Source organism: Pseudophryne corroboree, chromosome 1 (genome assembly GCF_028390025.1).
Source record: "Pseudophryne corroboree isolate aPseCor3 chromosome 1, aPseCor3.hap2, whole genome shotgun sequence".
Lineage (NCBI taxonomy): Eukaryota > Metazoa > Chordata > Amphibia > Anura > Myobatrachidae > Pseudophryne > Pseudophryne corroboree.
In genome coordinates this window covers 896,681,994-896,707,597 of record NC_086444.1, presented here as the reverse complement: position 1 = coordinate 896,707,597, position 25,604 = coordinate 896,681,994, and the positions used below count along the sequence as shown (strand labels likewise).

The window sequence follows — 25,604 nt, the reverse complement described above, 5'->3', positions numbered from 1 at the left end:
TTGTCCTGTTGTCTGCCCTTTCTGATTTTTCACCGTGACCGGGCAGTTCTTCGAACTCAACCGTGTTATTTGCCTAAGGTGGTGTCATCTTTTCTTCTTAACCAAGACATCATGGTTCCGACTTTTCTCTTCTGGTTTGTCCTCCAAAGAGCGGTCTTTGGAGGTGGTACGGGCTCTCTGTATTTACGTGGAGAGAACTGCCTCTCTCAGGATACCCTTTTTGTACTTTTTGTTTTTCACAAACGTGGCTGGCCTGCAGATAAGCAAAACTTGTCCAGCTATATTAAAATGGTGATTGCACAAGCTTATGCACAGGCTGGTCTTCCATCTCCTGCTGCTATCAAAGCCCATTCTACTAGGTCTGTTTGACCTTCTTGGGCAGCCCACCAAGGCGCATCCGCTGAACAGTTGTGCGAGGCGGCTACATGGTCCTCATTAGGTTCTATGCCTTTGATACTTCCGCCTCCCAGGATGCTTCCTTTGGACGCTAGGTTCTTGTACCCACTACGGTGCGTCCCCTCCCATGAGGAACTGCTTTAGGACATCCCTGATGTTTCCCTGTGGAACACAGTGTACCCCGCTGCAGAAAAGGATATTTATGGTAGACTTTCCATAGTTAAATCTCTTTCTGTGAGGTACACTGGGTTCCACAGGGCGCCCACCCTGACGCACTTAGCTTCTTTAGGTTTGTATGGCAGTAGCCGCTGTTCCCTTCTCCTGTCGTGAGAATGTGGTTCTATGTGACTAACATCTGCCTTCTCTTTTACCTGCTACTGCATTGGACTGGTTAACGAAACTGAGCTCAAGTGTCCTGAGCCGGGGTTATAGAGGAGGCCATGCAATGCATCCTGGGAACAGTCAACTTTAGCCTGTTGACTCTGGATCAAGATCCAACTATACACCACAATGTTTCTCTGTGGAACCCAGTGTACCTCGCAGAAAGAGATTTAACTATGGTAAGTCTACCATAAATCTCCTTTTTCTAAATAGTCTTTTACATTTGTTTATACATTTTGTCTATGTATCAATGTAAATTTTTTTAGTTCACAGTTGTGTGAAATGCCAATTTTGTGTGGTCGCATAGCAAGGGCATTTCCAGGGGAAGAGAAATGATGTTGTTTCATGGACGCACTTGGATGGTTTTCTGGTGATCTTCGTTATGTAAATTGTGTATATAGTGTATTATAATATGATGCTGCTCTGCTCCAAAATCACAAGAATTCTATCAACCGTTACCTATATTTCCAAATGACTATTTTCAGTTTATTATAATATCGAGGTAGAGTATACAGTATTTGACATTTCAGCTACTTAAAATGGAGACAACTGTCAAGTAAACATCTATTTTAACCACATGAAAGAAACAAATACCCATACTAATATAGGAAACTCTTAATGTAACCAAACGCTTTCATTTAAATTGTAATTAATATGTTGTGCTGTATAGTAGAAAACCACCGTCAATGCCCACCACAAATTTGCCATCTTGTATATTAAAAAAAAGGTCTAAATGCGTAAACTTAAACAGCTCTTGGCCTTCATTCCGAGTTGTTCGCTCGCTAGCTGCTTTTAGCAGCATTGCACAGGCTAGGCCGCCGCCCTCTGGGAGTGTATCTTAGCTTAGCAGAATAGCAAACGAAAAAGAGTAGCATAACTGCTTCTAAATATTTCTTTGCAGTTTCTGAGTAGCTCCAGTCCTACTCACAGATTGCGATCAGCTCAGTCTATTTAGTTCCTGGTTTGACGTCACAAACCCACCCTGCGTTCGGCCAGCCACTCCCCCGTTTCTCCAGACACTCCCGCGTTTTTCCCTGACACGCCTGCATTTTTTAGCACACTCCTGGAAAACGCTCAGTTACCACCCAGAAATGCCCCTTTCCTGTCAATCATTCACCGATCAGCAGTGCGACTGAAAAGCACCGCAGAATCCACAGCAAATCTACTAAGTTTTTAGTTAAATAACTAAGTGCATGCGCCCTGCGTGCCTTGCGCATGCGCATTTTGCAACAAATCGCAGCATAGCGAAAATCGGCAACGAGCGAACAACTCGGAATGACCCCCCTTAGCATTTAAGCTTAGACTAGTTAGTGTAAGAATCATGGACAAAGAGCATGAGGACCTCCATTTTCCTCTAACAGTCACTAAACTTGATCAAGGCTGGTAGAACCATAGAGTAGAGACCCACAGTCTAGGGGACCCCTACAATCATTCCACCAACCCTAGGCCAGTTACTTATCTACATATAGCCTATTGAGAAGGTGGCCTCAATATTTGCACATTGGATGTGAAAGTGATTGGCCACTTAGAGAATCCTTAACCAGGGAACTGGGTTTATTGGTTTCAGCAGTACTGGATTATGCAGGAGTTAAAATACAGTGGTAAATGCAGGAACACAGCAGTATGATACCACTTTCATACCATCTGAGGCGAGTCGCACCCGGGAGCCTGACACAGGAGCTCCCAGTGTCCGACTCGCCTCAATACCCCCTTTAACACCGCAGACTGCAACCCGGTTGCCAGGTTGGTGATGTCGGCGGTGACGCGGCGTGGGCTGTGCTGGGAGATAACATGATCTCCAAGCGCCGCCCGTCCACACACTGTGAACGGGAAATGGGTCGCACTGACCCGACTCCCGTTCACACCACACAGCGAGCCGGGTTGAACACACGTTCAACCCTGCTCGCTAGCAGGGTTGAAATACCGGGTCGCTCAACCCGGTATATTGCCCCTGGTACCTTTCACACCGCACAGGAACACGGGTTATGCATGCTCATGTATCAGTAACCCGTGTTCAAAGTTGCTGGTGTGAAAGGGGTATTACAGTACCGGGTTGCAGTAACACAGTTGTGGCACTATCCTGTGGTGTTCCCACTGCAGCACAGGCCCCTGCCTAGCAACGCAGCACTGCATAGGTTAACTATCCCCTAACTTTTAGTGATGTCAGCAGGAGCTGACATGGGGGGCACTAGGACCCAGGGGAGTCAAGTCTAGAATCAGAGGAGCCCAACTGTCACAGCCAGAGAGCTGTGAGAAAAGTACCCTGCGATTGGCTGACCCCATGACCTTTACAGAGCGGGAAGCTGAGGAGGCGGGGTTACTGCTCTGAGGAGAGTGTGTGAGGCTGCACTGTGGAGAGTTGTCGTCCAGAGAGCCCTAAAAGGGGTGACCAGCGGCGAAAGGTGAGCGGTCGCAAGTGGAGCCGTCTGCGCCCGACAACTGACAACTAGGGAAGGAAGCGTCGCAGCTGCTGAGAGAGAAGTGCTGACAGGAATCATATCAGCGTGCGAGCCGCAAGTGAAGCAGCGTGGAGTCTCTGTCATCACAGCTGGGAAGCACTGAAGAGGCTGCCCGACAGTGAGAGGATGGAGTGCAGCTGCGGGGAACAGTGAGTAACCTTGCCCCTTCACATTGTGTCTGTGACAGTGCCTCAGCACAGCCAGCCATACCTCAGTGATAGTGCCTCAGCACAGCCAGCCATACCCCAGTGACAGCCAGGACCCCTTTTTGTATCATCCTCCAGTCAGCCCTGTATAAGGCTGTCAGCACAGCCTAAGACCCCTGTCACCCATCACCTGAGGCTGCCAGGGTCAGACAGACAGTTAGAGGTGTTGTCAGTCAGTGAGGCCATTTCAGCAGCAGCTCAACTTGACAGCCAGCCAACCCTTGCCAACTCAGCCAGGCGCTTCCCTCATGCAGCAATATTCCCATTTGTTACTACAGACAGAGAGGGGAAGAGCCCTGAGATATATGACATCTATCAGCCATCCAGTACAGCAGCAGCACAGCCGTGTCCGACAGGCAGAGCCCAGGCAGAGGATGTGATGCTTTTAATACGCGCAAGGTCACCCGGGGACAGCGACAGTGTTGTGTTCAAGGAATGAGAAAAAAAGGTTACTGCCTATTAGGAGTTACCTTAAAGAGGGTGATATTAGTTAGCACTAGTACCGACAGAACCAGCCCGTGCGAACAGTATTGATCCCCCCTTACCCTAGATAGTGAGTGGCTATCTGACAGAATTGCATCCAGTTATTTTTGTCCGTATTTACCTCAGGATTTGTACTGAAAGCCTTCCTATAAGATATCTGAGATAATATACAAAACTCAGTTACTAGTCACTGCCGGACTGTACTCCTACACCCTCTAGTGGACACTTGAGATACTGTAAGGAACACTACGGTTAATAGTAATTCTACAGCAACTGTGTGGACACTTGGGACACTAATTTGGACACCGTTACAGGGTTTACTATGCAATAAGGTGCACCTGGTGCACTTTACACCAACAGGCTTTATACTTGCTGTGGGGCTAGTAAGATGCTTGGGCACCTAAATGGTGGTAGTACAGTAAAGATAAGTACTGTAGCAGGGTTCCGGTATGAATGGTCGACCATGTTATGGTCGACAGTCATTAGGTCAGTCGACATTGACATGGTCGACATGGACACATGGTCGACACATGAAAATGGTCGACACATGAAAAGGTCGACGTGATTTTTTTTTTTTAAATGGTGTTTTTTGCGTAAAGTGACTGGGAACCCCAATTAGTCCACCGCGTCCGCTCGCATGGTGCCTTCGATTTGCTCGGCACAGATTACCGTTCCAATCGTAGTCCACGTGGATCGTAAAGTATGGAAAAGTTCCCCAAAAGAAAAAAAAAGTTAAAAAACTCATGTCGACCTTTTCATGTGTCGACTTTTCATGTGTCGACCATGTGTCCATGTCGACCATGTGTCCATGTCAACCATAAGTGGTCGACCTAATGACTGTCGACCATAACATGGTCGACCATCTGAACGGATACCCTGTAGCAGCTCTTGTGGCAGGGCCTGGGGAGCATGGGGTACACCATACACATAGAACGCCGTAGAAGAACAATGCACGGCATTGCTTCACATGAGCAGAAGTGCATTTTGGAGGACTAACCTTCTATAAGAGCTGCGGTGAGTACTAGTGTCCACCAACTCAGGACAAAGTGATGAAGGCAGTGCAGAGTAGAGAACACAGTAGTTACCACCAGGTCTGGCTGGTTACCTTAGTTTAAGATTGTGAGAAAGAAACATTACAAGTATATGGAAGTAGTTTTGTTATTAATTTCCTTAAGAATGGAAATAAGGGAATCCAAGGGCCTAATTCAGACCTGATTGTTTCAGAAAATGTGTTAGCAGATAGGCAAAACCATGTGCACTGCGGGGGGGGGGGGGGGGGGGGAGATATAACATGTGCAGAGAAAGTTAGATTTGGGTGGGTTATATTGTTTCTGTGCAGGGTAAATACATCTCTGCACATGTTATATCTCCCCCACCCCCCACCCCCGCAGTGCACATGGTTTTGCCCATCTGCTAACAAATTTGCTGCTACAATCAGGTCTGAGATAGGCCCAAAGACAGCTCTAGTTAAACATCAAATTGAGGGGAAAATTAAAAAAATTAGTTTAAACAGTTATGGGATAATTCAGTGTTTATAATAGAACCAGCAGACAAGGGGAAGTTTTGTTTAAATGGATAATTAATGTATAATGAAGAAATCAAAATGCATTTAAATGTGGGAAATATTAGATAAATTATTAAGAAGATATAAGGAAAATGTAATATCCTTATTTTGAAATCTTTGGAAGAGTAATTACAATTATGTAGATATTGAAGAAGAACGCTCAACACCTGTAATTTATACCCTTCTCAAAGTCGATAACCTCAAGGCCAATTATTGCTGGAGTTAATATCTCGTAGTATAACCAAAGATCTCTTGGCCTGCATTGATTCCCATCTGCAGCCCCTGGATTTGTAAAATCCTTTGTATATTAAAGATACTGCCGATTTTTTGGTTTTAAAACATAAGAAATAAAATGAGACGGTGGTTATTTTTTAGGAACTGCTGATGCGAGTACAGATGTGTCCTCTCTAATTGTTGCTGCAGTCACGTTAAACGTCTAATTGCACCTAGACATTAGCACTTTTACTAACACCGGGCGTTTTTTGTGTGTGCATGTTTCCCCAAAAAAGCTATCTTATTTGCACCACTATGTGAATAAGATGTACAAGCAGACTCTGCTGATTAAATGGTATGCGGGACACCTATATTCTGTGTGCAACTGCAGCTGTTTCTGCATATGAAATGCTATGTTGCAGGTTTGTCCTGGAAGACACTGATGAAATGATGACTTTGAATGACATCTTTAATTTTGTATAATTTATTTTTAGGGGAATTATTATTTACTGTACAGTGCATTGGCCCCAAGGCATTGTGGGGGCAATCCTGGTTTCCTGGCTTTGTTTTATAGATTATGTTTTGTTTTGTTTTTCATTTGGCAGGTTGAGTCTTTAAATTTGAAACATTTTTTGTAATATGTTAAATAAGAATGATTTTAATCTAAAATTAGTTTTCTCCATGGATCAAGTGCAAACAAGCTTTTTGAATATTGCCATGTATGTAAAATCTGCCCAGTTAGAAACTAAGATGTATAGTAAACCAATGTACAGGCATAATTCCATTCCATTCCATTGGGCCTGGTCCAGAGGGTGAAAGTGACTGCAGTGAAAGATAGATATATTAAACACAAGTAGCCACTATAAGTAGAGCTTTTAGTAAAAATGGTTATAAAGAAACAATACCACAGATCAATAAAAAGTGTATGGCAGGATCAGCACAATAAAACAATGGGCTCACAAGCAATTGCATATTGGGCCTAATTCAGACCTGATCACTGCTGTGCATTTTTGCACAGCGAGCGATCAGGTCTGAACTAGAAGCTATGAGCATCTCAACCCAGTGATCGCCTCTGCCTGATTGACAGGCAGAGGAGTTTGCTGGGCGGGAGGGGACGGGCCGGCGGCATTGGGGGCGGCCACCATTTTGGGGGCACGGTCCGTGCAACGCAGGCGTGCACGGACCATGCGAGGGGCGGGCTGCAGTGATGCATGATGTCACACGCAGCTGCTGCAACCCAGAGAGCGACGGGTAGCTCCCTGCCAGCGCACAGGAGCTGCGATGGTAGGGAGCTACTCTTCAGGTACAAAAGCATCGCCGCTGTGCTATACTTTTGTACCTGTGCAGCAGGGGGAGGGCCAGACATGCGGGGCGGAGTAGCCCTGTGCTGGGCATCCCCCCGCATGTTAGGGTGGCAGACCGTAGCTGTGCAAAATTTTGCACGGCTACGATCAGGTCTGAATTAGGCCCATTGCCCTATCTAAAGTGACAGAGGATATGCAATTATGGCCCTCATTCCGAGTCGTTCGCTCGGTATTTTTCATCGCATCGCAGTGAAATTCCGCTTAGTGCGCATGCGCAATATTCGCACTGCGACTGCGCCAAGTATCTTTGCTATGAAGAAAGTATTTTTACTCACGGCTTTTTCATCGCTCCGGCGATCGTAATGTGATTGACAGGAAATGGGTGTTACTGGGCGGAAACACGGCATTTTATGGGCGTGTGGCTGAAAACGCTACCGTTTCCGGAAAAAACGCAGGAGTGGCCGGAGAAACGGGGGAGTGGTTGGGCGAACGCTGGGTGTGTTTGTGACGTCAAACCAGGAACGAAAAGCACTGAACTGATCGCACAGGCAGAGTAAGTCTGAAGCTACTCTAAAACTGCTAAGTAGTTTGTGATCGCAATATTGCGAATACATCGGTCGCAATTTTAAGATGCTAAGATACACTCCCAGTAGGCGGCGGCTTAGCGTGTGTAACTCTACTAAATTCGCCTTGCGACCGATCAACTCGGAATGAGGGCCAATGGGCGCCCATTAAACAATTGAATCAATATAGGAAATTGGAGAGATTATTGTAAAACATTGGGATCTGCTTGGGAAGTATCAATTATTGAGGGACCAAGGGGCAGATGTATTAACCTGGAGAAGGCAAAAGGAAGTGATAAACCAGTGATATGTGCAAGGTGATAAAGGCACCAGCCAATCAGAGCCTAACTGTTAATTTACATATTGGAACCGATTGGCTGGTGGGTTTATCACCTTGCACATATCACTGGTTTATCACTTCCTTATGCCTTCTCCAGGTTAATACATCTGCCCCCAAATGTCTTAAGTTCTTGAGTTCAATGGATAGCTTGAATGTAAAGAGTCAAATTCGGAGTAAGAGCTTTAATAGATTTGAGAATTATGTTGTATTGTATTAGATTTGAGAATTGCAAGATGTGCAGCAAGTGAAAACATACATTTTCAGAATTCATGATTAATGGACAGCGATTAACAATGAACTCACACTGCGCATCCATCAAAAACTTAGGGGGTAATTCAGATCTGATCGCTGCTGTGTGATTTCACACAGCGGGCGATCAGGTCATAACAGCGCATGCGTATGCACCGCAATGCACATGCATATAAGACAACAACAACTGGCATCGCTGGTCAGCGACGGGATGGTGTGGAAAATCCGATCGCACCAGCGTTCACATGGTGATTGACAGGGAGAGGCCATTTGTGGGTGGCAACTGAGCATTTACTGGGCGTGTCCGGAAAAACGCAGGCGTTCCCAAGCGTTTTCAGGAAGGGTGTCTGATGCCAGCTCTGGCCCTGATCAGCCCGTTCTCATCACACTGGGGGAGTAAGACCTGGGTTGTGCACAGACTGCACAAAGTGGATTTTTGCAGCTCAGCTACACATGCGATCGCACACTTCCACGGCGAAAATACACACCCCCTATAGGCGGCGACTATCTGGTCGCAGGACAGCAAAAAATGCAGCCCAGCGACCAGGGCTGGGAATTAGGCTTGTAATCCACAGTAGCAATAGCTCCATGCAAGTTACATTTCAAGCCTTTTGTGAAATGAGAGTTTCTGGGGTTTTCAAGGAGCCAACCATGTAGCTGCATGGAATAGGTTAATCTCATGGTAGTATAGTTAGTGCCATCAAGAGCTCGGACGGGACCAGATACTGTGTGTGTGTGTGTGTGTGTGTGTGTGTGTGTGTGTTGGGGGGTGTCCAAACCCGGGAAAGTATGGCTATGCCATCCTAGAAAAAAGACCTGAACAAAGTACATACAGAACAGGGGTAGCACCAGGGTAGAGGGGCGGCTGCAGAGGAAACCCTCTTTGCCCACTAACGCTGTTGATACCTGTATAGTAGCAGTCTCCACTCTCTCATTACTTAATGTACTGCTCGGCTACACTGATATACAGGTGTAGACAGCAGTAGTGGCAGAGCAGTTGGAGAGAATGGAAATCAGAGACCTAGTCCCTCCAACCCAGGGCCGTAACTAGGTATGTGCGCTGTGTGCCTTGCACACAGCGCAGGATGAACTGGGGCGCACCCAGCCGCCAGCACAATCAATATTTTACAGTGCCTGTATCACAGTTCCGCCACACGCCCTCCTCCCATTCCCGGCGCCGGGCCGGAGCTCACAGTGCAGCTACGGGCAGTACTACCCTCCCCCCCCTATCCCCCTCCCCCTTGTGGTTGCACTGTGCCGCGGCCGCAAGCAGTACTGCCCGCCCCCCCTTCCGCCCCCCCACCCCCACGCAGGAGCGTACAGCAGCGCCGGGCACCTGGCTTCTCTGTGTGTGCACTGCAGATCCGTGGCTGTGCTGTGCTTCTGTAAGCTGAGCTCTCCGCTTCCTCCCCGCCTCCTGATGTCTGAAGGGAGTGACTGCCATCGGATATACCTGGGGAGCCGCTCTGTGGTTTAAGACATCATGTAAAGTCTGCAAAGTGAGCAGCACTGCATGGGAGAGGGGGGAATGGGGGAAGGTGGGCAGGCATAGGGGCAAAGTCAGGATTTTTAGGTTGGGTTTTCATTGAAAATATATATACAAAAACTCAGTGATGCCCGGCACTCTTAGCAACATTCAGAATGGCCCCGGTGCTTTCCAAAAACATTCAATAGCAGACATACTAGAGGCAGCACTCAGCGGACTTCATAACGTAAATAAAGACCATTGCACCGACCACTTGTACAGTACTGTACATGTGTAAAAAGGGGGACTGTCTGCCGTAATGTGTAAAAAGGGGACTCTGTCTGCCGTAATGTGTAAAAAGGGGACTCTGTCTGCCGTAATGTGTAAAAAGGGGACGCTGTCTACTGTAATGTGTAAAAAGGGGACGCTGTCTGCTGTACTGTGTTAAAAAGGTGGACGCTGTCTGCCGTAATGTGCAATAAAAAGGGGGACTGTCTACCATAATGTGTAAAAAGGGGACGCTGTCTGCCGTAATGTGTAAAAACAGGGGATGCTGTCTGCCGTAAAAGTGTCAAAAGGGGGACTGTCTACCGTAATGTGTAAAAAAGGGGGACTGTCTGCCGTAATGTTTAAAAAGGGCTCTACTTGGTGTAATGGCGCTACTGTGCGGCGTAATTTGAATAATGGAGACTACCAGTGGCGTAACTAGAAATTTTTCTCCCCCAAGCCAAAAAATCCTTCGGCGCCCCCCCCCCCCCCCCCATACCCCCCGTAATTGGCACTAGCAAAGGTAGAAAAATGCGCGCGTCGTAGGCGCGCGCCGGCAAAAGGGGGTGTGGCTTTGTCGAAATGGGCGTGGCTTTGCGTGGAGGGCGTGGCATTGCAGGAAAAGACTACCTTATACCCCAGTTTTGCAACCTGCACACCCAGACGTTGGCCACCACAGGAAAGAAAAATAATCCTGATTCATACCCCTTACATTATTTGTCATTTTTCCTCCTTATAGTAATGCCCAGTATACATTATTCCACATACTGCAATGGCCCTTAGACATTATTCCACACACAATAATGCACATGACACAATATGCACACACTGTAATGCCCCAGACACATTATGCCACACACCGTAATGCCTGTGACACATTATGACAGGAATCGAAATGCCCGTAATACATTATGCTACACAAAGCAATGCCCCTGATACATTATAGCACATACAATGTCTGTGACACAGTATGACACACACCACAATGATCCTGAGACATTATACCACATACCACAATGCCCGTGATATAGTATACAACACACCGTAATGCCTGATACATTATGACACACACCGCAATGTCCGTGATACATTATGCCACACACCGTAATGCCCATTACACATTAAGTTCTACAGTAAGGCTTCTAATTACTTTTAAATTACCTGCTCGTAGCCAGGGGTTTCATGCTCTTGGTTCCATGCACGGTGCCAGGGGTTTTCATGCTCAGGGTGTCATGCTCGTTGCCAGGGGTTTCATGCACTGGGTGTCATGCTCGTTGCTAGGGGGTAGTGCTTGTTGCTAGGGCCATGCTCCCAGTGCCACATATGCCCCCAGTGCCAGATATTCCCCCACAGTGCCAGGTATATGCCCCTAGTGCCAGATATTCCCCCACAGTGCCAGGTACATGCCCCCAGTGCCACATATCCCCCCCCCCAGTGCCACATATGCCCCCTCAGTGCCTGCTCCCCCCAGTGCCAAATATTTCCCCACAGTGCCACATATGCCCCCTCAGTGCCTGCTCCCCCCAGTGCCAAATATTCCCCCACAGTGCCAGGTATATGCCCCCAGTGCCAGATATTCCCCCACAGTGCCAGGTATATGCCTCCAGTGCCAGATCTTCCCCCCACAGTGCCAGGTATATGCCCCCAGTGCCAGATCTGCCCCCACAGTGCCAGGTATATGCCCCTAGTGCCAGATCTGCCCCCACAGAGCCAGGTATATGCCCCCAGTGCCAGATCTTCCCCCCACAGTGTCAGGTATATGCCCCCAGTGCCAGATCTGCCCCCCACAGTGCCAGGTATATGCCCCCAGTGCCAGATCTGCCCCCACAGTGCCAGGTATATGCCCCCAGTGCCAGATCTTCCCCCCACAGTGCCAGGTATATGCCTCCAGTGCCAGATCTGCCCCCCACAGTGCCAGGTATATGCCCCCAGTGCCAGATCTTCCCCCCACAGTGCCAGGTATATGCCTCCAGTGCCAGATCTGCCCCCCACAGTGCCAGGTATATGCCCCAAGTGCCAGATCTTCCCCCCACAGTGCCAGGTATATGCCCCCAGTGCCTGCTCCCCAGCCCCCCCCCCCATCCCATGTGTTGGAGGGACACGGAGCGCAGATCGCGCGTCTCTCCTGTGTCCCTCCCTGGCTCTCCCCCGCTGGTCTAATAAAGGAAGTGCCGGTTCGTGAGCCAATCAGAGCTCACGAACGGCACTTCCTTAAACCGGCCGGGGGAGAGCCAGGGAGGAACACAGGAGAGACGCGCGATGTGCGCTCCCTGTCCCTCCAAGTCCAACACAGCAGGGAGGGAGAGGAGACCGCAGATTGACATGCGGACGCTCGTCCGCATGTCAATCTGTACTAAGTCAGTGGCGCCCCCGCAGCCCCTCGCCCCCAAGCCACCGCGAGGACTGCGGGGGCAGTAGTTACGCCACTGGAGACTACTGTGCACTGTAATATGAATTGGTATTATTTTGTGGCCACACCCCTTCCCCATGAAGCCACACCAATATATTTTTTTTTTTACATGACGGGGGAGGGGGGGGGGGGGGGGCGCTGATGCCATTTCTTGCACACAGCGCTAAAATGTCTAGTTACGGCACTGCTCCAACCAGCCTGGGCCTGGGTAAATAGTACCTGCCCCCCCTTCTTGGTGCCACTAAGTGTAGTTGGACATGTAGCCCAACTTGTTTGAGACATCCAGGAGCAGAGGTGATGCATGTTTCCTATTCATGCATGGATACTCACATACATGCACGCATGCTTACATAGATGGATGGATATTCACATAGATGCATGGATACTCACATAGATGCGTGGATACTCACATAAATAGATGGACACTCACATAGATGGATTGATATTCACATAGATGCACACATACTCATATGTATGGATGGATACTCCCATAGATGCGCGGATACTCACATAGATGAACAGATACTCACGTAGATGGATGGATACTGACATGGATGGATATTCACATAGATGCACGTATACTCGCATAGATGCACGGATATTCACATGGATGGACGGATACTCACATACAGTAGATGCACGGATACTCACTTAGATGGACGGATACTCACATAGATGGAAGGATACTCACATAGATGGACAGATACTCACATAGATGCACAGATTGTCAAATAGATGTTCTGATACTAACATTAGTATAAACTAGTATGTAGGCTGCAGTGTCCCGATGCAAAAGTAGCCATGTACGCAGAATCAGACACTATATATATATATATATATATATATATATATTACATGTGCACCAATAAACATATAGGGTGCACATGTAACCCATTTTATATAGTTTGCGCCTCTCGCCGATTCAAATTAGAGTGTCAGAACATTTGTGCAACATTAAGGCAGTTATTACGTTATTCGCACATTTTAAGGAGGTACTGTACATAATTGCAGTGTGAGTCCTGGAAAAGTGTATGACTAATGGGATGTAGTTGAAATCCCGGCGGTCGGAATCCCGACGGTCCAAATACCGATGCCAGAATCCCGACCATCAGAATGCTGGCAGTGAAGCGAGCTACCGGATCCTGCAGCACAGCAAGCGTTGCGAGCCGGCAAGAGACTTCGTTCCGCTCCCCCCTCTGCCAGCATTCTGACGGTCGGAATTCCGGCATCGTTATTTTGTCTGTCGGGATTCTGATCACCGGGGTCCCGTACCCAACTCATGAATAATTGACTTTAAAATAAGTAGGTTGTTATGTGTTATTACTTATTTGTGACAAGTGTATATATTTTTGTGGTTAGCTTATGACAATTTAAATTGTAAATGATCCTCTGTAAATGTAAGTGTTAAGCACACTGAGCTTTTTACTGAATGTAAGTACTGCTTTAAATATTCAGCTTCAACCCACCGAGAAGCAGTGACTTTTTTTTAAATATAGCCCACTTGCAGACAAACAGTGGTAGTTGCTCAATCATTCCTGGAGATAATTATATAACAGGTGCTAGAAAGGAGAAGTCATTGAATGGGAGCAGCATTTGAAAGTTCCTTGTAGTGCTAATGGGAGATCCTGGGGGGTGGCTCTCAGGTAAGTTAGCCCTCTGTCTGGATGTGTTTTAGTATGAGCCTTTATCAAGAAACCTTACTGTAGACAAATCACATGGCCCTATGTGGGCACTGCCATTATGTAGTGTTAGGATTGCTGATATTGGAGAAGCCTTGACGCGGCCAGCAGCTAAACATGTCTTTGCAATAGCATGTGACTAATTTCTCTGAAATTTTATTACCAGATATGTTCAGGTATTGTCACAGGTAATTTTTTGCGTGCGGGGGATACCAGGGGGAAAAAGCACCCCACTTTCTGTCTGCTGTTTGTTTGTGACCCCTCCCCCTTTCTAGCACCTGATATATAATTATCTCCAGGAATGATTGAGCAACTACCACTGTTTGTCTGCATGTGTTAGAAGGCATTAAATGGGAGCAGCATTTGGAAAGCATGCTGTTCCCTGTAGTGCTAATGGGAGAACCTGGCGGTCACTCCCAGGATAGCTAGCTCTATGTCTGGATGCGTTTTAGTATGAGCCTTTATCATGAGGCCTTACTGTAGACAAATCACATGGCCCTATGTGGGCACTGCCATTATATAGTGTTAGGAATGCTGATATCGGAGAAGCCTTGACACGGCCAGCAGCTAAACATGTCTTTGCAAACGCATGTGACCAATTTCTCTGAAATTCTATTACCAGATAGGTTCAGGTATTGTCACAGGTAATTTTTAGTGTGCTGCGGGGATACCTGGGGGGCAAAAGTACGCCGCCTCTCTGTCTGCTAAATATAGCCCACTGTATGAATTCCACCTGCGCAAAATGCTATTATTTTTGAGCTGGCCACATCTTAAGAGACCAAGGGAACATATGCATATAAAAATATATGCATACTTTTTGTGTACATCTTTTCCCTGTGTATATTCTGAGCACACATTGCATGTGTCCATCTCTAATTGAGATTGTTAATATGTGTTTCATTGAATACTGGAGGAGCAACAGCAATAACATGGCTGTAGCTATAGTTAATGTAAGGGGTGCTTTTGCTATGGGGTCCAAAGACTCTGGACACAGATCATATACTTGTCTACCAAGCTCCCAGAATTGCTTGCTAAGCAATTGCGTCTGACTAGTTGCCAGCCTAAATGTGGTGATATTCCATTGAATGATGTGTATAGTGGATGTTATAATGGTATAGGGGGCATGTAAGGTGGCAAAATCTGAACTTGGCACTGTAATGTGGCACAATATAAACTAGAGGCACTGTAGTGTGATATAATATGACCAGGAGACACTGTAAAGTAGCATAATATGAACTGGGGGCTCTGTGATGTGACATAATATAAATTTGGGCTATGAAATGTTGGAATGTTTGAACTATAGGCACTACAGTGTGACATAATATGAAATGTGGGCACTACAATGTGACATAATATTAACTGGAGACACTACACTGTTGCATTATAAACTGAGTATATTTCAATGTGACATAATATGTATTAGGGACACTTTATTGCATAATGTGACTTGGTTGCATTGTGTGGCATAATGGTTACTGGCATATTATAAATTAGGGCACTACTGCAGATGTGTCCTCATACAGCCTTGCTGGAATCACGCTAAATAGCCCTTGAAGTCGCGCCATGCCGTGCGGGACTCGGTAGCGACGAGCATCTTTTTCTTGCATTTTTCCTGCCGCATGACTATATTCTGTGTGTAATTGCAGCTCTATCTACATCCAAAATGCCATGTTTACAGTGTTTTCCATGAAAACACTGTAGCATAGCATTTCTCTGACGTCCTAAGTGGATGCTGGGACTCCGTAAGGACCATGGGGATTAGCGGCTCCGCAGGAGACTGGGCACAACTAAAGAAAGCTTTAGGACTACCTGGTGTGCACTGGCTCCTCCCACTAAGACCCTCCTCCAGACCTCAGTTAGATTCTTGTGCCCGGCTGAGCTGGATGCACACTAGGGGCTCTCCTGAGCTCCTAGAAAGAAAGTATATTTAGGTTTTTTATTTTACAGTGAGATCTGCTGGCAACAGACTCACTGCAGCGAGGGACTAAGGGGAGAAGAAGCGAACCTACCTAACAGGTGGTAGTTTGGGCTTCTTAGGCTACTGGACACCATTAGCTCCAGAGGGATCTACCGCAGGACCCGACCTTGGTGTTCGTTCCCGGAGCCGCGCCGCCGTCCCCCTTACAGAGCCAGAAGCATGAAGAGTCCGGAAAATCGGCGGCAGAAGACTTCGGTCTTCACCAAGGTAGCGCACAGCACTGCAGCTGTGCGCCATTGCTCCTCATGTACACCTCACACTCCGGTCACTGATGGGTGCAGGGCGCTGGGGGGGGCACCCTGAGGGCAATATATGACACCTTGGCTGGCAAATCTACATCATATATAGTCCTAGAGGCTATATAGATGTAAAATTACCCCTGCCAGTATTCCAGAAAAAGCGGGAGAAAGTCCGCCAAAAAAGGGGCGGGGCTTCTCCCTCAGCACACTGGCGCCATTTTCTCTTCACAGTGCAGCTGGAAGACAGCTCCCCAGGCTCTCCCCTGTAGTTTTCAGGCTCAAAGGGTTAAAAAGAGAGGGCGGGCACTAAATTTAGGCGCAATATATGTATACAAGCAGCTATTTGGGGAAAAATCACTCAGTTATAGTGTTAATCCCTGCATTATATAGCGCTCTGGTGTGTGCTGGCATACTCTCTCTCTGTCTCCCCAAAGGACTTTGTGGGGTCCTGTCCTCAGTCAGAGCATTCCCTGTGTGTGTGCGGTGTGTCGGTACGGCTGTGTCGACATGTTGGATGAGGAAGGTTACGTGGAGGCGGAGCAGAGGCCGATAAATGGGATGTCGCCCCCTGTGGGGCCGACACCAGAGTGGATGGATAGGTGGAAGGTATTAACCGACAGTGTCAACTCCTTACATAAAAGGCTGGATGACGTAACAGCTGTGGGACAGCCGGCTTCTCAGCCCGCGCCTGCCCAGGCGTCTCAAAGGCCATCAGGGGCTCAAAAAACGCCCGTTACCTCAGATGGCAGACACAGATGTCGACACGGAGTCTGACTCCAGTGTCGACGAGGTTGAGACATATACACAATCCACTAGGAACATCCGTTACATGATCTCGGCAATGAAAAATGTGTTACGCATTTTCTGACATGAACCCAAGTACCACATAAAAGGGGTTTTATTTTTGGGGAGAAAAAGCAGCCAGTGTTTTGTTCCCCCATCAGATGAATGAATGAAGTGTGTAAAGAAGCGTAGTTTCCCCCGATAAGAAACTGGTAATTTCTAAAAAGTTACTGATGGCGTACCCTTTCCCGCCAGAGGATAGGTCACGTTGGGAGATATCCCTTAGGGTGGATAAGGCGCTCACACGTTTGTCAAAAGGTGACACTGCCATCTTAGGATACGGCCACCTTGAAGGAACCTGCTGATAAAAAGCAGGAGGCGATTCTGAAGTCTGTATTTACACACTCAGGTTATATACTGAGACCTGCAATTGCCTCAGCTTAAATAGTGCTGCTGCAGCGTGGTCTGATACCCTGTCAGATAATATTAATACGCTAAGACAGGGATAATATTTTGCTAACATTGAGCATATTTAAGACGTTGTCTTATATATAAAGGATGCACAGAGGGATATTTGCCGGCTGGCATCCAGAATTAATGCAATGTCCATTCTGCCAGGAGGGTATTAGAAACCCGGCAGTGGACAGGTGATGCTGCCTGTAAAAGGCACATTGAGATTCTACCTTATAAGGGTGAGGAATTGTTTGGGGATGGTCTCTGGGACCTCGTATCCACAGCAACAGCTGGGAAGAAAAATTTTTACCTCAGGTTTCCTCACAGCCTAAGAAAGCACCGTATTTTCAGGTACAGTCCTTTCGGCTTCAGAAAAGCAAGCGGGTCAAAGGCGCTTACTTTCTGCACAGAGACAAGGGAAGAAGGAAAAAAGCTGCACCAGCAGCCAGTTCCCAGGATCAAAAATCTTCCCCCGCTTCCTCTGAGTCCACCGCATGACGCTGGGGGTCCACAGGTGGAGACAGGTGCGGTAGGGGCGCGTCTCGGGAACATCAGGGACCAGTGGGCTTGCCCACAGGTGGATCTCTAGGTTCTGCAAATAGTATCACAGGGATACAGGCTGGAGTTCGAGGCGACTCCCCCTCGCCGTTACCTCACATCAGCCTTGCCTGCTGCCCTCGGAGAAAGGTAGTACTGGCGGCAATTCACAAGCTGTACTTCCAGCAGGTGAAATCAAGGTACCCCTCCTTCAACAAGGCCGGGGTTACTATTCCAAAATGTTGTGGTACCGAAACCAGACGGTTCGGTGAGACCCATTCTAAAATTGAAAGCCTTGAACACTTATATACAAAGGTTCAAGTTCAAAATGGAATCGCTCAGGGCGATTATTGCAAGCCTGGAGAATTTCATGGTATCACTGGACATCAAGGATGATTACCTGCATGTCCCTATTTACCCTCTTCACCAGGAGTACCTCAATATTGTGGTACAGGATTGTCATTACCAATTCCAGACGTTGCCGTTGGTCTGTCCCCGGCACCGAGGTATTTACCAAGGTAATGGCCGAAGTAATTATCCCGTACTTGGACGATCTCCTTATAAAGGCGAGGTCCAGGGAGCAGTTGTTCGTCGGAGTAGCACTATCTCGGGAAGTGCTACAACAGCACGGCTGGATTCTGAATATTCCAAAGTCGCAGCTGGTTCCTACGACGCGTCTACTGTTCCTGGGTATGGTTCTGGACTCAGAACAGGATAAAAAGGGTTTCTCCCGGAGGAGAAGTCCAAGGAGTTGTTGTCTCTAGACAGAGACCTCCTAATACGTATACAGGTGTCGGTGCATCAATGCACGCGAGCCCTGGGAAAGATGGTAGCTTCTTACGAAGAAATTCCATTCGCCAGGTCCCATGCAAGGATTTTCCAGTGGGATCTGTTGGACAAGTGGTCCGGGTCGCATCTTCAGATACATCGGCGGATAACCCTGTCTCCAAGGGTCAGGGTGTCGCTGTTGTGGTGGCTGCAGAGTGCTCATCTTCTAGGGGGCCGCAGATTCGGCATACAGGACTGGGTCCTGGTGACCACGGATGCCAGCCTTCGAGGCTGGGGGGCAGTCACACAGGGAAGGAACTTCCAAGGCTATGGAAAAGTCAGGAGACTTCCCTACACATAAATATTCTGGAACTGAGGGCCATTTACAATGCCCTAAGTCAGGCTAGACCCCTGCTTCAACACCGGCCGGTGCTGATCCAGTCAGACAACATCACGGCGGTCGCTCATGTAAACCGTCAGGGCGGCACAAGAAGCAGGATGGCGATGGCAGAAGCCACAAGGATTCTCCGATGGGCGGAAAATCATGTGTTAGCACTGTCAGCAGTGTTCATTCCCGGAGTGGACAACTGAGAAGCAGACTTTCTCTGAAGACACGACCTCCACCCGGGAGAGTGGGGACTTCATCAAGAAGTCTTCCAAATGATTGTACACCGTTGGGAAAGGCCACAGGTGGACATGATGGTGTCCCGCCTCAACTAAAAGTTACAAAGATATTGCGCCAGGTCAAGGACCCTCAGGCGATAGCTGTGGACGCTCTGGTAACACCGTGGGTGTACCAGTTGGTGTATGTGTTCCCTTCTCTGCCTCTCTTACCCAGGGTAATGAGAATAATAAGAAGGAGAGGAGTAAGAACTATACTCATTGTTCCGGGTTGGCCAAGAAGAGCTTGGTAACCAGAACTCCAAGAAATGATCTCAGAGAACCCATGGCCTCTGCCGCTCAGACAGGACCTGCTGCAGCAGGGGGCCTGTCTGTTCCAAGACGTACCGCGGCTGCGTTGACGGCATGGCGGTTGAACGCCGGATCCTGAAGGGAAAGGGAATTCCGGAGGAAGTTATCCCTGCGCTATTTAAAGCTAGGAAAGAAGTGAACGCAAACCATTATCACCACATATGGCGGAAATATGTTGCGTACTGTGAGGCCTGGAAGGCCCCAAAAGAGAAATTTCAGCTAGGTCGATTTCTGCACTTCCTACAGTCAGAGGTGACTATGGGCCTAAAATTGGGTTCCATTAAGGTCCAGATTTCGGCTCTATCGATTTTCTTCCAAAATTGAACTGGCTTCACTGCCTGAAGTTCAGACTTTTGTTAAGGGAGTGCTGCATAGTCAGCCCCCGTTTGTGCCTCCAGTGGCACCGTGGGATCTCAACGTGGTGTTGGATTTCCTGAAGTCGCATTGGGTTGAGCCACTTAAATCCGTGGAGCTATAATACCTCACGTGGAAAGTGGTCATTCTGTGGGCCTTGGCGTCGGCCAGGCGTGTATCAGAATTGGCGGCTTTGTCATACAAAAGCCCTTATCTGTATTTTATATGGATAAGGCGGAATTGAGGACTCGTTCCCAATTCCTTCCTAAGGTGGTATCAGTTTTTCATGTGAACCAACCTATTGTGGTGCCTGCTGCTACTTGGGACTTGGAGGATTCCAAGTTACTGGATGTAGTCAGGGCCCTGAAAAGTATATGTTTCCAGGACAGCTGGAGTCAGGAAAACTGACTCGCTATTTCTCCTGTATGCACCCAACAAGCTGGGTGCTCCTGCTTCTAAGCAGACGATTGCTCGCTGGATCTGTAGCACGATTCAACTTGCACATTCTGCGGCTGGACTGCCGCACCCTAAATCTGTAAAAGCCCATTCCACGAGGAAAGTGGGCTCTTCTTGGGCGGCTGCCCGAGGGGTCTCGGCTTTACAACTTTGCCGAGCTGTTACTTGGTCGGGTTAAAACATTTTTGTAAGAGTCTACAAGTTTGATACCCTGGCCGAGGAGGACCTAGAGTTTGCTCATTCGGTGCTGCAGAGTCATCCGCACTCTCCCGCCCGTTTGGGAGCTTTGGTATAATCCCCATGGTCCTTACGGAGTCCCAGCATCCACTTAGGACGTCAGAGAAAATAAGATTTTACTCACCGGTAAATCTATTTCTCGTAGTCCGTAGTGGATGCTGGGCGCCCATCCCAAGTGCGGATTGTCTGCAATACTTGTTTATAGTTATTGCCTAACTAAAGGGTTATTGTTGAGCCATCTGTTGAGAGGCTCAGTTATATTTCATACTGTTAACTGGGTATAGTATCACGAGTTATACGGTGTGATTGGTGTGGCTGGTATGAGTCTTACCCGGGATTCAAAATCCTTCCTTATTGTGTCAGCTCTTCTGGGCACAGTATCCTAACTGAGGTCTGGAGGAGGGTCTTAGTGCACACCAGGTAGTCCTAAAGCTTTCTTTAGTTGTGCCCAGTCTCCTGCGGAGCCGCTAATCCCCATGGTCCTTACGGAGTCCCAGCATCCACTACGAACTACGAGAAATAGATTTACCGGTGAGTAAAATCTTATTTTTGTATGCAAATATAGTCGCAGTTACACACAGAATATAGGAATGCTGCATATTTTAATTAGCAGAAGAAGCTGCTTGTGCATCCTATTACATTACTGTGCATCTATGATGCATTTTTGCTGAAAAAACACACAAAAAAAGGTGCTCTGCGCTACCGAGACACACGGCACTCACGTGTTCTGTGTAACACGATTTGTAGCACACGGAGCAAAGATGTAAGAGTACACATCTGTATGACACATAAAAGGAACTAGAGCATAACTATGGGGTATAACATTAACTTGGATACTACTGTGGGGTATAAAAGTAACTAGTCCTTTACTATACAATGAACAACTGCTGAAGAATAAAGTGTCTCTCTAGAAGCATTAAGGTGGGCTGGATAACAACAAAATGTTATCCAGCCCACAAAGTGCTATCACCTATGAGGGGTATATTTTTTAAAAATTGATTGTGACCAAGATGAATGACACAAACACATATTTAGGATATATGACCTTTCCTTATTATCTATTAGTGTAATGCTCCTTCTTCTTATGTATTTTGGTAATGCACCAAAATGTTGTTATTTTATAGAAAGGTTATTGATTTTGCATCTGAATTGCGGTATCCTCATTGCTGGACCTCTTAGTGATACTATTATTAGGAATTTAGTTTCATTCTTTTAAGATGGAATACTTACGTTGTCCTTTTCTAGAAAATATATTCATGCAGTGGCGTAAGTTCGTCCCAGTTGTGTGTGTGTGTGTGTGTGTGTGTGTGTGTGTGTAACAGCAGACACTTTACTGATGGAGCTATTTGCTCCTGTAGAGGAAGCATGAGAATGCTAACTATATGAAGTTACGTGTGATTGTCAAAGAAGTATCTTCATATAGTTAAAATTCTCATATTTCCTATACAGGCGCAAACAGCTTCATCAGTAAGGTGTCTGCTTCCAGTGTAATAGGTTGTGGTTTCTAATCCTGGGTGTGACACTTGTAAAATGTGTATAATAAAGAGGGTGTGATTTGTAAGGTGCAGGTACCAGTGAGGAAGTCGGCCACTGAAAAGATAGCGGCAGCTATCAATTAACTTAATTCACTGGTGTCACAGAATGGGAGGAGAGGTGCCCCCCTTCAGAACAGGAGCCCGGCGGTAGATGACTCCGTTGCCTCCCAGAGTTCTGCCTCTGTATTCATTATATGTATAGTCTTCTCATACTACAACCAGTGGTTCCCAATCTCAGTCCTCAAAGCACCCCAACAGTCCAGGTTTTAAGGATATCCATGCTTAGGCACTGATGATTTAATAAGTACCTCAGTCAGTTTGATTGTACCATCTGTACACAAGGAATATCCCCAAAACCTGGAATGTTGGGGTGCCTTATGTACCACTGTACTACAACAACAAACTTATGACAAATTGTAACTGGTCAGATCAGTTCATTATGGCATGCAACCCCTGTATCGGTCATCCATGCCATAATTTTTTTCCTTCAAAGTTCCGAAATACTTGATCCAAGGCTACCTTTATGGGTGTGTGAAAAACAAAAATAACAAATTGGTAAAAATATTAAATATTTAGTCCTGCATAGAAATGCACATAACTTGACTATAAAACAGTTGAAATGTTAAAGTCAAATGAATGTCTGTTGTTATAACATTAAAAGATTGTAAAAATAAAAAGTAGGTTCATTGATCTGCAACATTAATGCATTTTTTTACAACTATTGATTTAAAATAACGTCTTATCTCTACAGTGCAATCTCTTGCTATAAAACACAGCAATCAATAAACCCCACTCCATGTTATATGAGTTGATGTCAGTTTTAAAACTTTAGGCATTTTCCTCTAACAAACAACAAAAAGTTTTACAAATATACAAATGAAGTGTTGGCAGATATCTGAGCTCATATTTCACACTAATGATTGATTTATAATGTACAATTACCTGATAATAATAAATTATAATCCACCTGTTTGTACATAAACATGTAAGACAATAGTGACTTAACCTAATGCAGACCTAATTGTATTTGTTATTGTTACTTTACTCAAAAGGAATAATATTATCTGTGCAGCTAATATTATAAATACAACTTAATTGTCAGTTAAATCAGCATAATGAGCTTGCATTAGTTATTAGAGTCCTCTATTACATCACATTCTTACATCTATCCAACTAACATTTTGTCTCAAATATTTTCCATGACCTTCCAATGCACGGTTTTCACCTTCAAGGTGTAAGTGGGTAAGAAAAACTCTTTGCCCTCAACAGAGGTCAACGCAAAAGTAATAAATACTTATCTAGACACAGGTGGATTCCATTTGTGTAGCTGTAGCATATCATCTAAATGCATTTCTAACAATTAACAGGGTCAGTACGTTTGCGGGGGAGCCAGAAAAGTGACTCTGAAGGAAGTGTGGTTGAAGTCTACGTGAATGGTACCTGGGGAACGATCTGCATCAGTCAGTGGGATGATAATGATGCGTCAGTCATATGTCGGCAGCTTGAACTTGGGTAAGTGCTTCTGCAAGATTTTGTTTTATTTTCATTGCTCTATTTACATCTTGGTCTAAGGTGTCTATTTGTTAAAGAGTCAAATATCTTATCTCCAGCAAAAACAGGTGTAATCGGTAATATTTATTTGGTATTGTGGCAATAGTTTCCCCATTCAAAGCTTATTTTTTAAACTAGAGTACTTGCTGTGTTATCACCGTATCAAGTATTTATCACTGGTCAATATTCCTAAATATTCCCAATATTCCTAAAATAATATTCTAAACTGCTGTAAACTACTCCATTACTCTTGTGCATAATTTGTGATCGATATCTATGGGCTGACTCCCCAATGCTGAACCAACTCGCCAATTGTTGGACTCCAATGATCACAGTCTGTCAGGCAATCTGCAAAATACAGCATTTTAAAAATCCCGAACTCAGCTATACGGATGATTTTTTGGGTCAGAATCAGCAAATCAAGAATTTCCAAAATGTTGGAATTTGTCGATTCCCCGATCCAGGCATTGGGAGAACGTGAATTGGCCCGAAACACTCCTGATGTAAGGGGCCCTTTACACCTGTGGGTTAAGGGCCAGTGATGTGGTAAACAGTAAACACTGTTAACCATTGCAGTGATTGAAAATCCACCTTATTGTCATATATAGAACCCTGATGTTTTCATACATGCATAAAGCACATGCCTTTTACAACTTGCCTGGCACAATGACACAATGGCGCAGATGTATTAAACCTGGAGAAGCGATAAAGCAGTGATAAGCGGAAGGTGATAACGCACCAGCCAATCATTATGGGTTTGAAATATGACAGTTAGGAGTTGATTGGCTGGTGTGTTATCACCTTCCACTTATCACTGCTTTATCACTTCTCCAGGCTTAATACATCTGCCTCAAGATGCTTCAGTGGTTTACTAGACATACTCCTATGTCAGGCATGTCCAAACTGCGGCCCTCCAGCTGTTGTGAAACTACATATCCCAGCATGCCCTGACACAGTTGCTGTCAGAGAATGCTAAAGCTGTGTCAGGGCATGATGGGATGTGTAGTTTCTCAACAGATGGAGGGCCGCAGTTTGGACATGCCTGCCCTAGGTAGTGCTAGAGTCAACCTTAGGTGTATATATTTTTTTTAAACTAAAATGGTGTTAAATAATTTTTAAACAGATGTTATTAACCCGAAAGGTACATCTGTAATGTTATGTAAATGCAAATGTGTTAAGTTGCATCTTTGTAAAGGAGGATTTAAAAATGTGCATATAGCATTAATATATGTCATCTTTTATAAAACACAGATTTAGTGAAAATCTAGAGATGAGCGGGTTCGGTTTCTCTGAATCCGAACCCGCACGAACTTCATGTTTTTTTCACGGGTCCGAGCAGACTCGGATCCTCCCGCCTTGCTCGGTTAACCCGAGCGCGCCCGAACGTCATCATGACGCTGTCGGATTCTCGCGAGACTCGGATTCTATATAAGGAGCCGCGCGTCGCCGCCATTTTCACACGTGCATTGAGATTGATAGGGAGAGGACGTGGCTGGCGTCCTCTCCATTTAGATTAGGGTTGAGAGAGAGAGAGAGAGATTGACCTGAGGCTGTGATACTGTAGAAGAGAGTGCAGAGTTTAGTGACTGACGACCACAGTGACCACCAGACAGTGCAGTTGTTTGTTTTATTTAATATATCCGTTCTCTGCCTGAAAAAAACGATACACACAGTGACTCAGTCACATACCATATCTGTGTGCACTGCTCAGCCCAGTGTGCTGCATCAATGTATATATATATCTGACTGTGCTCAGCTCACA

General features: G+C 46.3%; 1 protein-coding gene across 4 annotated transcripts in view; it reads left to right on the top strand.

Moving 5' to 3' along the window:
• The window catches only part of PRSS12 (serine protease 12), a 363,418-nt gene that overhangs the window by 47,143 nt on the left and 290,671 nt on the right, over positions 1 to 25,604 (top strand). For all 4 annotated transcript variants that reach the window (XM_063920221.1, XM_063920220.1, XM_063920222.1 and 1 more), the window contains one exon: positions 23,659 to 23,803. In XM_063920221.1, coding sequence (XP_063776291.1) covers positions 23,659 to 23,803 — 145 coding nt within the window. The remainder of the gene's footprint in view (positions 1 to 23,658; positions 23,804 to 25,604) is intronic.